We start from the raw sequence: 14,517 nt of genomic DNA, 5'->3' as shown, positions 1-14,517 counted from the left end.
GAGGGAGAATCTTCCTCCACTCTGGGTCTCTTGTCCGGAGGGGGTTGGGAACCCCTGATAAGAGTAATTAAATCCTCAGCCATTTTTAGCATCTGCTTTTTAGGCATGGGGCCTGGAGATGGGCCCTGTGCAACAGGCCTCTTGGGATGCATGGCTGATTTGGACTTAGTAAAGGCCTTTATGGAAAAGAAAGATGAGGGTCTAAAGACACCATGGGTGAAGTGGACCTGTCCACATTAGGAGGCTCAACACTCACAGTGGCTTCAGTAGCTGTAGTCTGGGTATGGGCCGAGGCACCTGCGGTCTCGGTTACAGAAGACACCGCCAGAGAAGTGTCGTCGGTAGTCAGGGGCTGCTTAGGCACCTCGCTGAGAACCGGACCACGTGTAGCCGGTTTTGGCGTGGTGTCGGTGGAGACCGCGGACCTTGCGTGTCGGTCTTTGTCCTTGCGTTTTTTGGACAAAATGGTAGTCGGAGTCTCCGACGACATTTTATAATCAAAAGCTTTACCAAAAAAGTGCTGGGCGAACTCCGCCCGACGTTTAATAGTGAGTTTATTGAAAGTAGCGCAAAAGCGACAGCCCGAGACGTCGTGGTCTGGGCCTAAACAAGGTATACAGAGGGAATGGAAATCCTTATGCGGTATTTGCTTCCCACAAGAAATATAATTGTTAACTTTGTCTGACATCGGTCTGAGGCAAGAAAACTTTCCCCAACGGGGTACTTAGCTTTAAAGAAGACTTCGGTTTCCAAATTTTCGTAATTTCAGGAGCTGGCCGACCGGCACTTGCGAACTGCTTCTGCTTCGGGCACCGCACGGCAAAAAAGACTGAAGAAAATGGCGTCGGCTGTGTCTTACATACCCCTGTCGCACTGACGTCAGGAAAGAAAGCGATGACAACCGACGCCGGACCTACACATTGGAATTCGGCCGACCGAGGACCCGCCTGATGGCAGGAGAACCCATCTGTTATGACTGCAGCTGTATGCACGATGAACATCGGAGCGGGTGGAATGAGCACGAACTCCTTCTGGTGCGGGTCTCCCAGAGACTTGATACGCCAAAAGGATACATTGAGAAATCCAGCGTGATAAAGATACTTTTGAAATTGCTTTCCCCAAATTAAATTTGGCAAAGGAAACGAACAGCTGGTCGGATTGCCTATGGCCAGCTGTTCTATGAGTATAAAAACGAAGCTGCCTATGAACATCTAATGAGTGCAGCTTGTACTCTCCCTTATTCTGATATTTAGGGAAGAAAACAGGTAAATTTATGGATTGATTTATGTTGGTTTCTGATGCTATCTTGGGAAGAAAAGAGGGATTGATCTTGAGGTACACTCTGTCTGGGTGAAAGATCAAATAAGGAGGCTTCACAGAAAGAGCTTGAAGCTCCGAAACTCTCTTTGCTGAAGTGATGGCTACAAGAAATGCTGTTTTTCAAGACAAGAATTTGAGATCTACTGAAGCAGCGGGTTCAAAAGGTGGAGCAGTCAAGGCTTGAAGAACTAGTGCAAGATCCCATGGTGGCACGGCTTCCTTTATAGGAGGTCTAAGTAAGAAGGTGCCCTTGAGAAAGGTTTTACACAACTTGGCCGACATCAAAGGCCCTGAATCATGTCCCACATGGTAATGTGATATGGCTGACAATTGCACTTTGACAGTTGAACAACTAGCACCTTCCTGAAAGAGCTCGGTTAGGCAGTCTAATATAGACGGAAGAGGAGCCGTAAAGGGATCTAGATCATGATGCTCCGCCCAGATGGAAAAACGTTTCCATTTACTGTAGTACACTTTCCTGGTGGAAGGCTTATGCGCTGCCACAAGGATGTTTTTTTTTGACTGGTGAAGAGATACCGGGAGTCCTAACTAGGAGTGGAACTGGAGCAACCAAGCTGTCAGTTTCAGATTGCCCAGGTTTGGGGTCGGTAAGTTCAATGGATGGGAGATGAGATCCGGAGTGGGATCTAGAATCCAAGGAGGATTCACAAGGTGAGACCACAGGTAAGGGAACCAAATTTGCAGAGGCCAGAATGGGGCAATGAGGATCATCCTGCTCCCCAACCGTGAGGCTTTCTGTAAGAGTTGCAGCATCAGGGGAAGCGGAGGATAGGCATAAAGTAGACCGGGTGGCCAAGCATGCACCAGAGCGTCTCTTGTAGTTTCCCCTGGAGGGGGGATTAGAGCGAAGAAATTGTCGCATTTGGTGTTTGATGGAGACGCAAAAGATCGCAGCAGGGTTGCCCCCAGATTGTGAATATCTGCTTCGCTACTAGTGGATTGAGAGACCACTCGTACGGGGTAAGAAGGGTGTGACTGAGCTTGTCCGCTAGGATGTTGGTCCATCCCGGAATGTGCATTGCAATGAGAAAGCGGTTGGTGGAGATCGCCCATTCCCATACTCTCATGGCTTCGCGGCATAGGGGGTAAGATCTGGTCCCCCCTGTTTGTTGATGTACCAGACAACCGACATGTTGTCCGACTGAATCGCAATCGTTCCTATGGGGAGGAGATCCTGAAGTGCTTGCAACGCAAACAGCACCGCTCTCATCTCCAGAACGATGATATGCAGGGAGGTCTCTGTGTCGTTCCATGTGCCTTGGACTGTCCTGCCTGAATAATGCCCCCCCACCCGAGGTGGGAGGCGTCCGTGGTCACCGTGGCGAGAGGGGGAGAGGTGCAGAAGGGACGGCCCGTATGGAGGTCCGAGGCTTGGAGCCACCATAATAGAGCCCTCCTGCAAGCCTTGCTGATAGCAATGGGGTGGTGAAGAGGAAGGGATAGAAAGGACCATTGCACTAGAAGTGTCCATTGCAGTACCCGTATGTTCAGACGGGCACATGGGAGAAGCGTAATCGCTGCCGCCATGGAGCCTAGTGCCCTCAAAACCAATTCCGCTGGAGAAGTCTCTGATTGGAGGATAGCCCGCACATGGAGTTGTAAATTCCGTATTCTCTCGGAGGTTAGGAAGGCTCGTAGCTCTGTGGTGTTTATTCTGGCGCCTATGAATTCTAAGCCAGAAGGGATTTGTCGACATTGATGGTAATGCCTAACTGTGGGGCTAGGCGGAGAAAGAAATCTCTGGCTGAGCAAAGTAGATGCCTTGTTGAGGCGGTCAGGAGCCAGTCGTCCAGGTACGGAAAGACCTGTATTCCCTGGAGTCTCAGGTGGGCCGCAATCACTGCTAATACCTTGGTGAACACCCTGGGGGGCTGTGGTGAGGCCAAAGGGAAGGACCCTGAACTGATAGTGACTGGCTCCCAGCCGGAAGCGGAGGAACCTCCAGGATCGTCTGTCCATTAGAATGTGGTAGTACGCATCCTTGCGGTCTATAGAGCACATCCAATGGTTTTCCCTTAAAAGGGGAAGAATAGATTGAAGAGTGACCATTCGGAATTTTTCCTTGGTTACTGACAGGTTCAAGCGGGAAAGGTCTAGAATCGGTCTCAAGTCCCCCGTCTTTTTTGGCACCAAAAAGAACCTGGAGTAGAACCCTAATCTAAGCTGGTCTTGGGGGACGGGCTGGATGGCTCTTTTTCTTAGCAGCTGCTGAATTTCTGCAGCTGCGGCCACCCTCTGATCGGGTGGTACATCGGGGAGGTTTTTGAGTTTGGGGACATGGAGTAATGGTATTTTGTACCCTCTGGATATAATGCGAAGCACCCAGCGGTCTGTAGTGATGGACTCCCATGCCGCTAGGTGCTCCGAGAAGCGCCCCCCGACTGCCTCCAGAGTGGAGCAGCCGTCAACCCTTCAGGGCTGCTGCGCGGGCCGCTCAGAGAAAGGTTCTCTGGACCCAAAGTTTCTCGGAGCCCCTCTGTCCCTGGGGAGGCGTCCTCCCTGTCCTCCTCTGCCACTGTAGGACTGGTTGTCTGGAGCGGGTTGGGAATGTTGCGATTTCCGGAACCACATCTTCTTCTGACCCTTTTGGTACTTCGAAAAGGACCGCTGGGGAGCAGAGAAGCAGACTCAGACGGCAGACAACGTCTTCCTGTCCTTCTTGCTCTGGACAAGTGTCTCGCGAACCGTTTTGCCAAACAGGGCAGAACCATCGAAAGGGGCATTCGCAAAGGACACTTTAAAGGGCTCCGCAAAGTCACAATGACGGAGCCAGGCCTGACGTCTCATGACTAGGCCTGCTCCGCTAGCCCTAGCGGCTCCCTCTGTAGCGTGGGACAATAGCCGCATAGAGGTATTAGAAATTTATCTCAGAGTGGCCATACGGGTGGAGTACAATTGCTTGTCATCCGCCGACATGGACTCAGGAGGGGAGGCAGCGTATTCTTTGATAAGATCCCGCTGCATCCTGATGACATGTGCCATATAGTTCAGAGACCTTACCGAGAAGGTTGCTGAACTAAAAACTCGCTTCCCTAAGCGGTCCATCGAGAGGGACTCCTTGCTCGGTGGATGGACTGAGGGGCTCTCCTGAGCCAATTCCCTATTCGTGGCTGCCGCCGTCAACATGGCATCTACGGGGGGGCCCTTACTCCAGTGTGAACGGTCCGAGGGGGGGCAAAGTATTTTGTCCAGGCGTTTTGGTATTGGCTCCACGGTGTCCGAATCCTTCCACGCCCTGGTGGTAATGAGGTCCACCAGGGGGTCAGCCGGAGGGGACACCCAAGAGGTAGACAGGCCTGCTTCGAATGCCTCCAGAAACACGGACTCGTCGGAAGACTTGGGGGCAGGCCACTCACCTCTGATCCTCAGCATCTCCAGGATGTCTCCAAAGGAGACATCCTCAGGGGGCGATCTTGGGGAGCCTTCCCCTTCTTCCAAGTCCGTGTCCTCGGTTAAGGACTCAGGGGAGTCCACGTGCCTCCTCTTGCACTTATGCTTGCGGGGCACTTCCTCGGGGGGGGGGGGGGGGCTGTCTGAGGAGGCCTCGCCAGCGACATCTTGTTCCAATGGAACCATCTGTGACAATGAAGCAGGCTGTCCCTTTGGCCGGTGATGGAAGCCTGGCCCAGCAGAGAGGGAGTGCAGGGAGGAGCCGAAACAAGGACCGGGGGTCCGGATACTCTCAAAAGAGCCCTCTCCACAACATCGAAGGCCGAGGGAGAACCACTCTCTCTTGGATCCGAAAGTTGGCTCCCACTCGGATCCGATGAAGGGATCAGAACCGGCGCCAAGACCATCGGATCCGAAAGACCAGTGCACTCTGACCTGGATGGAGCCGAAGGCACACTGAATCCCTCGGATCCGAAGCTCGGGCCACGGCTCCAAGAGGTCGGATCCGACAGGCTCGAGGGCAGGGTCGGATCCGAAGTACAGAGTACTGTCGGCGCCGACCCACCCCCGGCTCCAACGCTCCAAACCCAGATAGCGGGTCGGAGAAGGAGCAATAGGGTGGAAAAAAGGTGTCGAGCTGCCCCCCAAAGGGGGGGGGGGGAGGCAAGAGCACTCCCATCTGCAGCTGGGCCTGGATGAACCTTCACATCATCCGGTCCAAGTCTGCATCGGACATACTAAAAGTAGATCTCGAAGAGGTCACCGAGGCAGGCCTGGAATGCCACCTCGATGCCATCGACGGAGATCGGGCCTCCTCCTCCTCGGGCCCCGGGGAGAAACAAGGGGATCGGAGCAGTGGAGGGAGAAGCCCGCTTAGCTGACGGGGCCGAAACGGAGGTCTCGGCCCGCCGCTTGTGGTGCTTCTCCCTCTGTTTCTCCCTCCTGGCCTCCCTGTCCTCAGACGCTTTAGCGGGAGTTTGAGTCCCGGACGGAGGAAGGGGGGCAGGAATGGCAGCAACCACGGGCTGTGGTGGGGCCACGGGAGCAGGGGAGGCCGGAGCCAAGTCCGGGGGTAAAAGTTCCGCCAAGACCAGCTTCGACCTCTGCTCTTTCAGTGCCCTGGGGTTGAACGCTGCACAAATGGTACAGCCTGAGGAGAGGTGTTCAACCCCAAGGCACGAGCGCACGAGTGTGGCCATCAGCCGGGGAGAGCTTATGGCCACACTCGGTACATTTCGAAAAAATGGCTTTTGGGGCCTCAGCCATTCTTAAAAGTAAAAGGTAGAACTACACACACACACACACACACACACACACACACACACACACACACACACACACACACACACACTAACAACCAAACGAAGGGAGGGAAAAAACTAATTAAAGAAATATAATTTGTACTAAAGGGTACCTAACACCAACACACTTTATTTTTTGAAACAAAAAAGGAAAGTTTGACAGAAAAATAAACTTATCTGACAATTCACTTGCTGAGCTCAAGGGGATCCAGTTATCCACAAGCGCGGCAAACTAGATCTGAGGTCATGGAGGGTTAGCAAGGGATTATGGGTGAAGGGAGGAGCTAGGAGCTCGGATCCATTAGCTTGAAACAAGTTGCCGGCTCGGATCCGATATCGGATCCAAGACCCACAGGTTGCTGACAAATGAAATCCCTACTTCAGATCCACTGGTTGCCACAATCAACTGCAAGCAGTGGTCAGAGAAGGCTCTAAGGTCAACAGAGACCAGGCTGGAGACCTGGAAGTTGACTGAACAGACGGCACAACAGTTAAAGGAATAACTCAGGGCTCTAGCACCCCATGAAGAGGAGGAAATAAGAGTTGAAGAAGAATGGCTGTGCCTCAAAACATTGTGTGTGAAGACTACAGAATAGATAGGTGGCCAAGCCAGGTATAGCAAGTAGGTACATAAGGAAAGCTGGTGGTGGAATGCAGATATCCAAGAAGTCAAAAGAAAAGAGTAGCGCAGGAAAAAGTGGGAGATAGTAAAGACAGACAAGGCCAGGAAGGAATAGGGGTTGGGTAACAAACATGCTAAGAAAGAGGTTGCAATAGCAAAGAACAGGGCATCAGAGGCACTCTATCAGCTTCTGGAAAGTGACTGGGTAGGTGGCACAAAAACTATCAGGCTGCAAGGCAAAGACAAAAAGATAAAGGAAGACACCGTTCTTAAGTGATGTTAGCAGCAAGCTGCTCACCACCCCACACTTCCAGCAGCTTCTGAATTAAGAAAACCCCACAGAAACTATACTGCTTTACACAGCCTATGATGAAAGAAGAGGAGCACACCACAGAAGAACAGCAATAAGGAAAATGAAATAATGGAAAGCAACATTCTCAGATTAGGTCACAGCAGATATGACACAGATGTTGGATGAGATGCGGCACAAATGCCTCCTGAGGGAACTCATAGCAGTGTGAAGAGAAAGGCATATCCTAGACGACTGGAGAAGGAGCATACTAGTGCCAGTGTAAAAGAACAAAGGCAATTTCCACAACTATGGGCACTACACAGGTATCAAAGACCTGTCACACTGCATGAAAGCTCTGGAGAGAGAGAGACTGATAAACGGATATACAGAGTAGTAAAAGGTAAGATGGAAGACGAGCAGTTTGAATTCAGATCAGGATGCAGGATAACTGACCCAATGTTTGAGTGTGACAAATACTAAAGCTTGACAGACAGTTGAGAAGAAGCTAGAGAAGAGGAAAAAGTCCATCTGGGCATTCCCAGACTTGGAAAAAGCATAGTCCCAAGAAAGTTGATTCAGGCAGTCCTGTGGCGGTTTGAAGTCCCAGAAACACTGGTAGAATTAGTGCAAGCAACATAATAGGACCCAGTGACATCACCCCCCGCACTACCTCAGTAATGGGTGCTAATCCTAACACTGCCCCCTTCCTACAAACCTAACCTTACACCTTAACATTAAAACCTTATCGTAACAATGCCATTGTACAAGACAGACTCAGACACACACACTACCATACATACCCTAACCTAATTCTTACCCCAAAATACACAAACAGAGCTTCCATCTTTCACTCATCCCCGACACTAACCCTAATGTGCACACAAACACACGCACACTCTCACCCCCACTTATCTGTAACAACAGTCCATACCTTCGACATTTCCACTGTTTGGCTATCCTTATCATTGACATTATATCACACCCCCTTAGTTTTTCAGGTAAATGTACGTTCAGTAAAACACAGGGGGCTCATATGTGTATATATGCATACAAATATGTATATGTATGTGTATATATATATATATATATATATATATATATATATATATATATGTACATACATACATATACACACACATATATATATATGTGTGTATATATATATATATATATATATATATATATATATATATATATACACATATATATATATACATACACATACATATAGGTACACACACAGATACCACATATATACTTACACAAATATGCATTACAAGCTTCAAGAATCCCTGAAGGCACTAATTGCAATAAAATAACACAGGTTTACTGTAAACAACTAATTAGGCTTTTTTTTTTAAATTGAAAAGTACTTTTTTGGGTTCTCATTTCCAAATTAAATAAACCACACCCCTTTGGCATGGCTTGACTTACAGCTGAAAAAGCAACACCTTTCTGGTATTATTATAGAGCCTACACAGCCTCTCTAACAGACCAGAGAAACACTGGATGACTGCTGGCCTTGCCCAGGTCATACATCTCCATTATAGCTACTACCCTTGTAAACTGCACTATTTAGCCTGAACAGGCCTATGTTCTCCACGCTTCCAGGGTCTTCTTTTCAGATGATCTTGCAGATGATCAAATAATTTCCCGAAAACCATAGGACTAGGAACCTCCTTTTAGTGCATGACATTTCTGGGTATTTGGCAAATGAAAACCCAATTCAGATTACTGACTGCATTAGAGTGTTTCTCCTGGTCAATTGCTGTCAGAATATTCCCACATATCACAATGCAACAACACATTTCAAAGCACATTACACACTTTCTCTACCCAAAGTTACTCTACAAGGTTCACATAATGAAAGCACGGACCAAACTCAGTGCAGAGAGATAAAAACTTCTTTAGTCTGTTCCCGCTGGGGGTCGCCACAGCAGATCACCTGTTTCCATTTCTTCCTGTCCTCTGCATCTTGCTCTGTCAGACCAACCACTGCATGTCCTCTTACCGCATCCATAAACCTTATCTTAGGCCTTCCTCTTTTCCTCGTACATGGCAGCTCCATCCTTGTCGTCCTTCTCTCAATATACCCAGCATCCCTCCTCAGTACATGTCCAAACAAACACAATCTCACCTCTCTGGCTTTGTCTCCAAACCATCCAACCTGAGCTGACCCTCTAATATATTAATTCCTAATCCTGTCCATCCTCAACACACTCATTGCAAATCTTAACATCTTTAACTCTGCCACCTCCATCTCTGACTCCTGTCTTTTCATCAGTGACACCGTCTCCAACCCATATAACATAGCTGGTCTCACTACCCTCTTGTAGACCTTCCCTTTCATTCTTATTGGTACCAGTCTGTCACAAATCACTCCTGACACTCTTCTCCACCCACTCCAAACCTGCCTCTACTCTCCTGTTCACCTCTCTTCCACACTTCTCCATTACTCTGAACTGTTGATCCCAAGTATTTAAACTCATTCACCTTTGCCACCTCTATTCCCTGCAGCCTCACCATTCCTCTAGCCTCCCTCTCACTCACACACAAATATTCTGTCTTAGTCCTGTTGACCTTCATTCCTCTCCTCTCTAGAGCATATATCTACCTCTCCAGGGTCTCCTCAACCTATTCCCTACTCTCACTACAGACCACAATGTCATCCGCAAACACACAGTCCACGGGGACTCTTATCTGACCTTAACCAGTCCATCACCAATGCAAATAAGAAAGTGCTCAGAGCTGATCCTTGATGTAATCCCACGTCCACCCCGAATGTATCAGTCACACCTACAGCAGACCTCACAAATGTCACACTACCCTCATACATATATCCTATACCACTCTTACATACTTGTCTGCCACTCCCGACTTCCTCAAACAATACCACAACTCCTATCTAGGCACCCTGTCATATGCTTTCTCCAAGTCCACAAAGACACAATGTAATTCCTTCTGACCCTCTATACTTCAACACCACCCTCACAGCAAACATCGCATCTGTAGTACTCTTTCCCTGCATGAAACCATATTGCTGCTCACTAATCATCACCTCCCTTCTTTACCTAGCTTCCACTACTCTTTCCCATAATTTCATGCTGTGACTGATCAATTTTGTCCCTCTGTAGTTACTACAGATATGCACACCACCCTTATTCTTAAAAATCGGTACCAAAGCACTTCTCAGGCATCTTCTCACTTTCAAAGAATTCATTAAACAATCTGGTTTAAAAACTCCACTGCCATCTCTCCTAAACACCTTCATGCTTCCACAGATATATCATCTGCACCAACAGCCTTTCCAATCTTCATCCTCTTCAAGTTGTCCTTACTTCCTTCTTGCTAATCAGTTGCACTTCCAACCTTCTCTCTCTCATTTTCTTCATTCATCAGCACCTCAAAGTACTTTTCCCATGTGCTCAATACACTCCTTGCTTGTGAGTATGCTTCCCATGTTATCCTTTATCACCCTTACCTGCTGCACATCTTTCCCAGCTTGGTCCCTCTGTCTAGCCAACTGGTACAGGTCATTTTCTCCCTCCTTAGTGTCCAATCTTTCACACAACTCTCCATGCACCTTATTCTTAGCCTTCACCACCTCTCTCTTCACCATACACCTCATCTCCTTATACTTCTGTATACTTTCATCTCTAACAATCCCACTTCTTCGCCAACCTCTTTCTCTGTATACTCTCCAGCGCTTCCTCTTTCCACCACCAGGTCTCCTTGTCCTCTTTCCTCTGCCCAGATGTCAAAAAAGAACCATGCTAGCGGTCTCCCTTACCAGCACTGTTGTAGTTACCCAGCTCTTCAGTAACTCTTCACTGCCAACCAGTGCCTGTCTTTTAACTCTTCCCTGAACTCCATCTCACAATCTTTCTTTTTCAGCCTCCACCATTTGATCCTTGGCATTGCCCTCACTCTCCTCCTCCTCTTTATGATCGCCCACGTCATCCTACAGACCATCATCTATGCTGCCTAACTACGCTTTCCACTGTCACCACTTTACAGTCTCCAGTCTTCTTCATACTGGCCCTCCTGCATTGGATATAATCCACCTGTGTGCATCTTCCTCCAGTCTTGTATGTCACTCTATGCTTCTCCCTCTTCTTAAAATACATATTCACCACTGCCATGTCCATCCTTTTCGCAAAATCCACTACCATCTGACTTTCTGTATTCCTCTCCTTAATACCATACCTATCCATCACTTCCACATCCCCTCTGTTCCCTTAACCAACATGTCCATTGAAATCTGCTCCAATCACCACTCTCTCACCCTTTGGTACACTCACCACCACTTAGAAGTCATACTCTCAACATTCAAAGTTCCTACCCTCACTACCACACTCATAACCTTCCTCCTCTTTTCCCACCTTTGGGCATGCCTTCCCCCTCTTTCTCCTCCTTTGGCCAACAGTAGCCCAATTTCCACCAACAACCTGTTGGTTAACAGTACTGGTGGCGGTCGTTGTTAACCTGGGCCTCGACTGACTAGGTATGGAAATCTGTATTATTGTCCTCAAACATAATTTGACAAAAGTTTTACACCAGGAGCCCTTCCTGGTGTAAAGCTCCCCATTTGGGACTGGCACAAAGAAATGTACTGACTTGTGCATCCACAGTGGCTGGGCTGCAAAGAGACAAAAAACTCAAACCCAAAAAATAGAAAATTCAGCTCCACACTAAAGATAAAGGCGCTCTTAGATATACCAACATAAACACCAGATATCTGTGTCACACTACAGCTTCTTCAGTGATCAACAAAAATATTAATACATATAATGTTTAAATTAAATGAATTCATCATGTGACAGACTACTTAATATCCAGAAACTTCTGAATTATAAAAGCTAACTGAAACATAGCATGTTTAACATGCCAATATAGTATTTTAAACTAATGAAAACTTTCAATTTTATTACAACACAAATTAACACAGAAGATCATATATTCAAACTTAATGCAGCAACACAATCACAATTCTGAACCAAGCTATAAGAAATGTCTGAGGAATTGGCTTTATCCCTAGATGGCGGAATGTGTAAAAAAAAATAATAAATAATAATAATAAAATAAAAATAAAAAATACCAGCTCTGAATTTTAGAATAGCATACCAGTTCCAGTTTTCAGCACATATTACACATATTATCACTTATGAAAATATGAGCTATAATTCTCCAAAAAGGAAAAGAACATTTAAATATGTTTTTCCCTGTGATGAAACCAGAATGCTTTTGTTGTCTGTAATACAAAATCTTAGGTACAAACAAAAACGCACTTACTTAATATTGGGTACATAAGCAGAACTTTTCTCCTGTATATGTCCGGTGGAAATTTTGAATAATAAACTTTGGCTTTTTGTGTCTCTTCATCACTTTGGATCAGGATTTTCCCTATTCGTATGGATCGACAGCAGTCTCGTAAGCCTTGTTCCATTGCTTCACCTTAAATAAATTATCAAGACACAGACACTGTGACAGTAACCAGTTATAAGCTCACATTCTGACTTTCAAATCAAGCTCTAGGCATTACAGGCTACCCCAATGCAGGACCATCAGTGATACTCTAATGTAATAAAATTACTGTACCTTTTATACAACTGAATGGATTTTTTTTTTATAGGCATGTACTATGTTTCTCTCTCTTAAAAAATGGTATGCACTCACCATAAAATTATATCGGAGTTGTCTATTTTAATTCTTCCTCAACTGATGGGTTTGGATCTAAGACTCAAATCCGACTCAGCCATTTCTACCAAGTCAATGGATCCAAGAGCTGTCAAGCTCCTTCTTTTACCCATAATGCCCCACCAAGCTAACATACCTCAGATCGAATTTACTGCCCACAGACATAAAGGGACAATCTATTATACAAGTTTACAAACTTACAAAGAAAAAATTAAGCTGAAGCTCAAACTAAGAAGAGAGGCTTCTGTACAACTTCTAAACCTTTCCAAAAGCAAAAAATAAGGGTAGGTGGGCAGGAAGTTGAGGAAAAATGAAAATGGATAACACAGATGGAACTTTATGTTGAGTACATAGCTTTTTTTTATCTGATGTTGTTCTTTCAATTAATTTCTCAACTAATGGGACACAGTCCGCAGCTACTCTAACATTGGGATGCCCTCATGGAAGGATATTCAGGAGAGCTGCAGAGCCAAAGGCTGCTCTGCTCCTGGAAATCAAATCTAATTTGTAATGAATAATAAAGGTGCGAGAATCAGTCCAAGTTGCAGCTGTGCAAACATCATCTAGGGAAGCCCTTGACCAAAAGGCTGAAAAAACTGACACAGACCTCATGGAATGAGCTGTTGGAGGCATGTGCAAGGATAGATCCTTTTTTTTTTTTTTTATACACTATAAACAAAGGAAATGCATTCATTCTTAGATAATGATTTGCCCAATCTGTAAGGACAAAATGAAAAATAACTGGTTGGCTTTCCTGAAGTCTTTGGCTCTATGAAGATAAGCACAGTTGCCTATCCACATTTCAAAAGGTGGAGCATTCTCCATTGAGAAGCTAGGAAAGAAAACTGGTAAATTACTGACCTGGCTTATGTTGGATTCAGGAGCCACCTTAAGCAAAGGGGATGGATTTGTTCCCGAACATACCCTATTCACTGTGAGAAAACAGGTAAGGAGGCTTATAAGATTGAGCCTGGAGTTCAGACATTCTTCTAGCAGAGGTAATAGTGACCAGAAAAATGGTTTTCCAAGATAAAAAATTTAGTTCTGCTTTGGCTGAAGGTTTGAAGGGAGCTAGTGTCAAGCAAGGCCTGAAACATGACAGTTAAATCCTAAGGAAGGCAGGATCCTTTAATAGGGTTCTAAGTAAAATGGCTCCCTTGAGAAAGGCTTTACATAGTTTAGACGAAGTTAAGGTAGAGTTATTTTCGCCCAGTTGGAAATAACAAATGGCAGCCAACTGCACTTTAATAGCTGAAAAGCTAGCACACACATTGAAGCTAAAAATTCAAGGAGAGATGGCACCTGTGCTGGAAAGGGTCCAGGTTCTTGCTAAGGGCACAAAAAACAAATCTCTTCCATTTGCTTTTGTAAATTGTTCTAATAGAAGCTTTTCATGAAGATAAAATATGACATATTAGGAAGGAGAATCTGGGCTGTCTAGCAATCAATGGAATTGGAGAAAACATGGGGTCAATTTGAGACCTGTTAAGTCCGGCTGAGTCATACTTATCAGGTGAGAGTCCTGGAGTTGGATCCAGTATCCACTGAATATGTAGAAGGTGAGACCAAGACCAGAAAAACCGGAACCAAATCTGAGGAGACCAGAAGATTGAAATGAGGATAACTGTGCTTTTCAACCAGAATGCTTTCTGTAGAAATTTGGGAATGAAAGGTAATGGTGGGTAAGCATAAAGAAGACAAGAAGGCCAATCATGGACTACAGCATCTCAGTGACTCCCCACTTGAGGGATCAGGGTAAAGAACCTGCTGCATTGTGGTTAAGGGGGGAGAGACAAATGGATCACAGCCTAGCTGTCCCCACCAAAGGAAAATCCTCTCTGCCACTCTCACATTGAAAGACTACTTGTGAGGCA

The 14,517-nt window shown here is 46.3% G+C and overlaps 1 protein-coding gene across 1 annotated transcript in view; it reads right to left on the bottom strand.

Moving 5' to 3' along the window:
* The window catches only part of UPRT (uracil phosphoribosyltransferase homolog), a 400,044-nt gene that overhangs the window by 184,072 nt on the left and 201,455 nt on the right, over positions 1–14,517 (bottom strand). Inside the window, exon 5 of the mRNA XM_044057690.1 lies at positions 12,239–12,400. Within this exon, the coding sequence (XP_043913625.1) occupies positions 12,239–12,400 (162 nt within the window). The remainder of the gene's footprint in view (positions 1–12,238; positions 12,401–14,517) is intronic.

Source organism: Protopterus annectens, chromosome 15.part0 (assembly GCF_019279795.1).
Source record: "Protopterus annectens isolate FY-2018-M chromosome 15.part0, PAN1.0, whole genome shotgun sequence".
Lineage (NCBI taxonomy): Eukaryota > Metazoa > Chordata > Ceratodontiformes > Protopteridae > Protopterus > Protopterus annectens.
The sequence above is the reverse complement of the archived record's forward strand: the minus strand, read 5'-3'. Positions and strand labels throughout refer to the sequence as shown.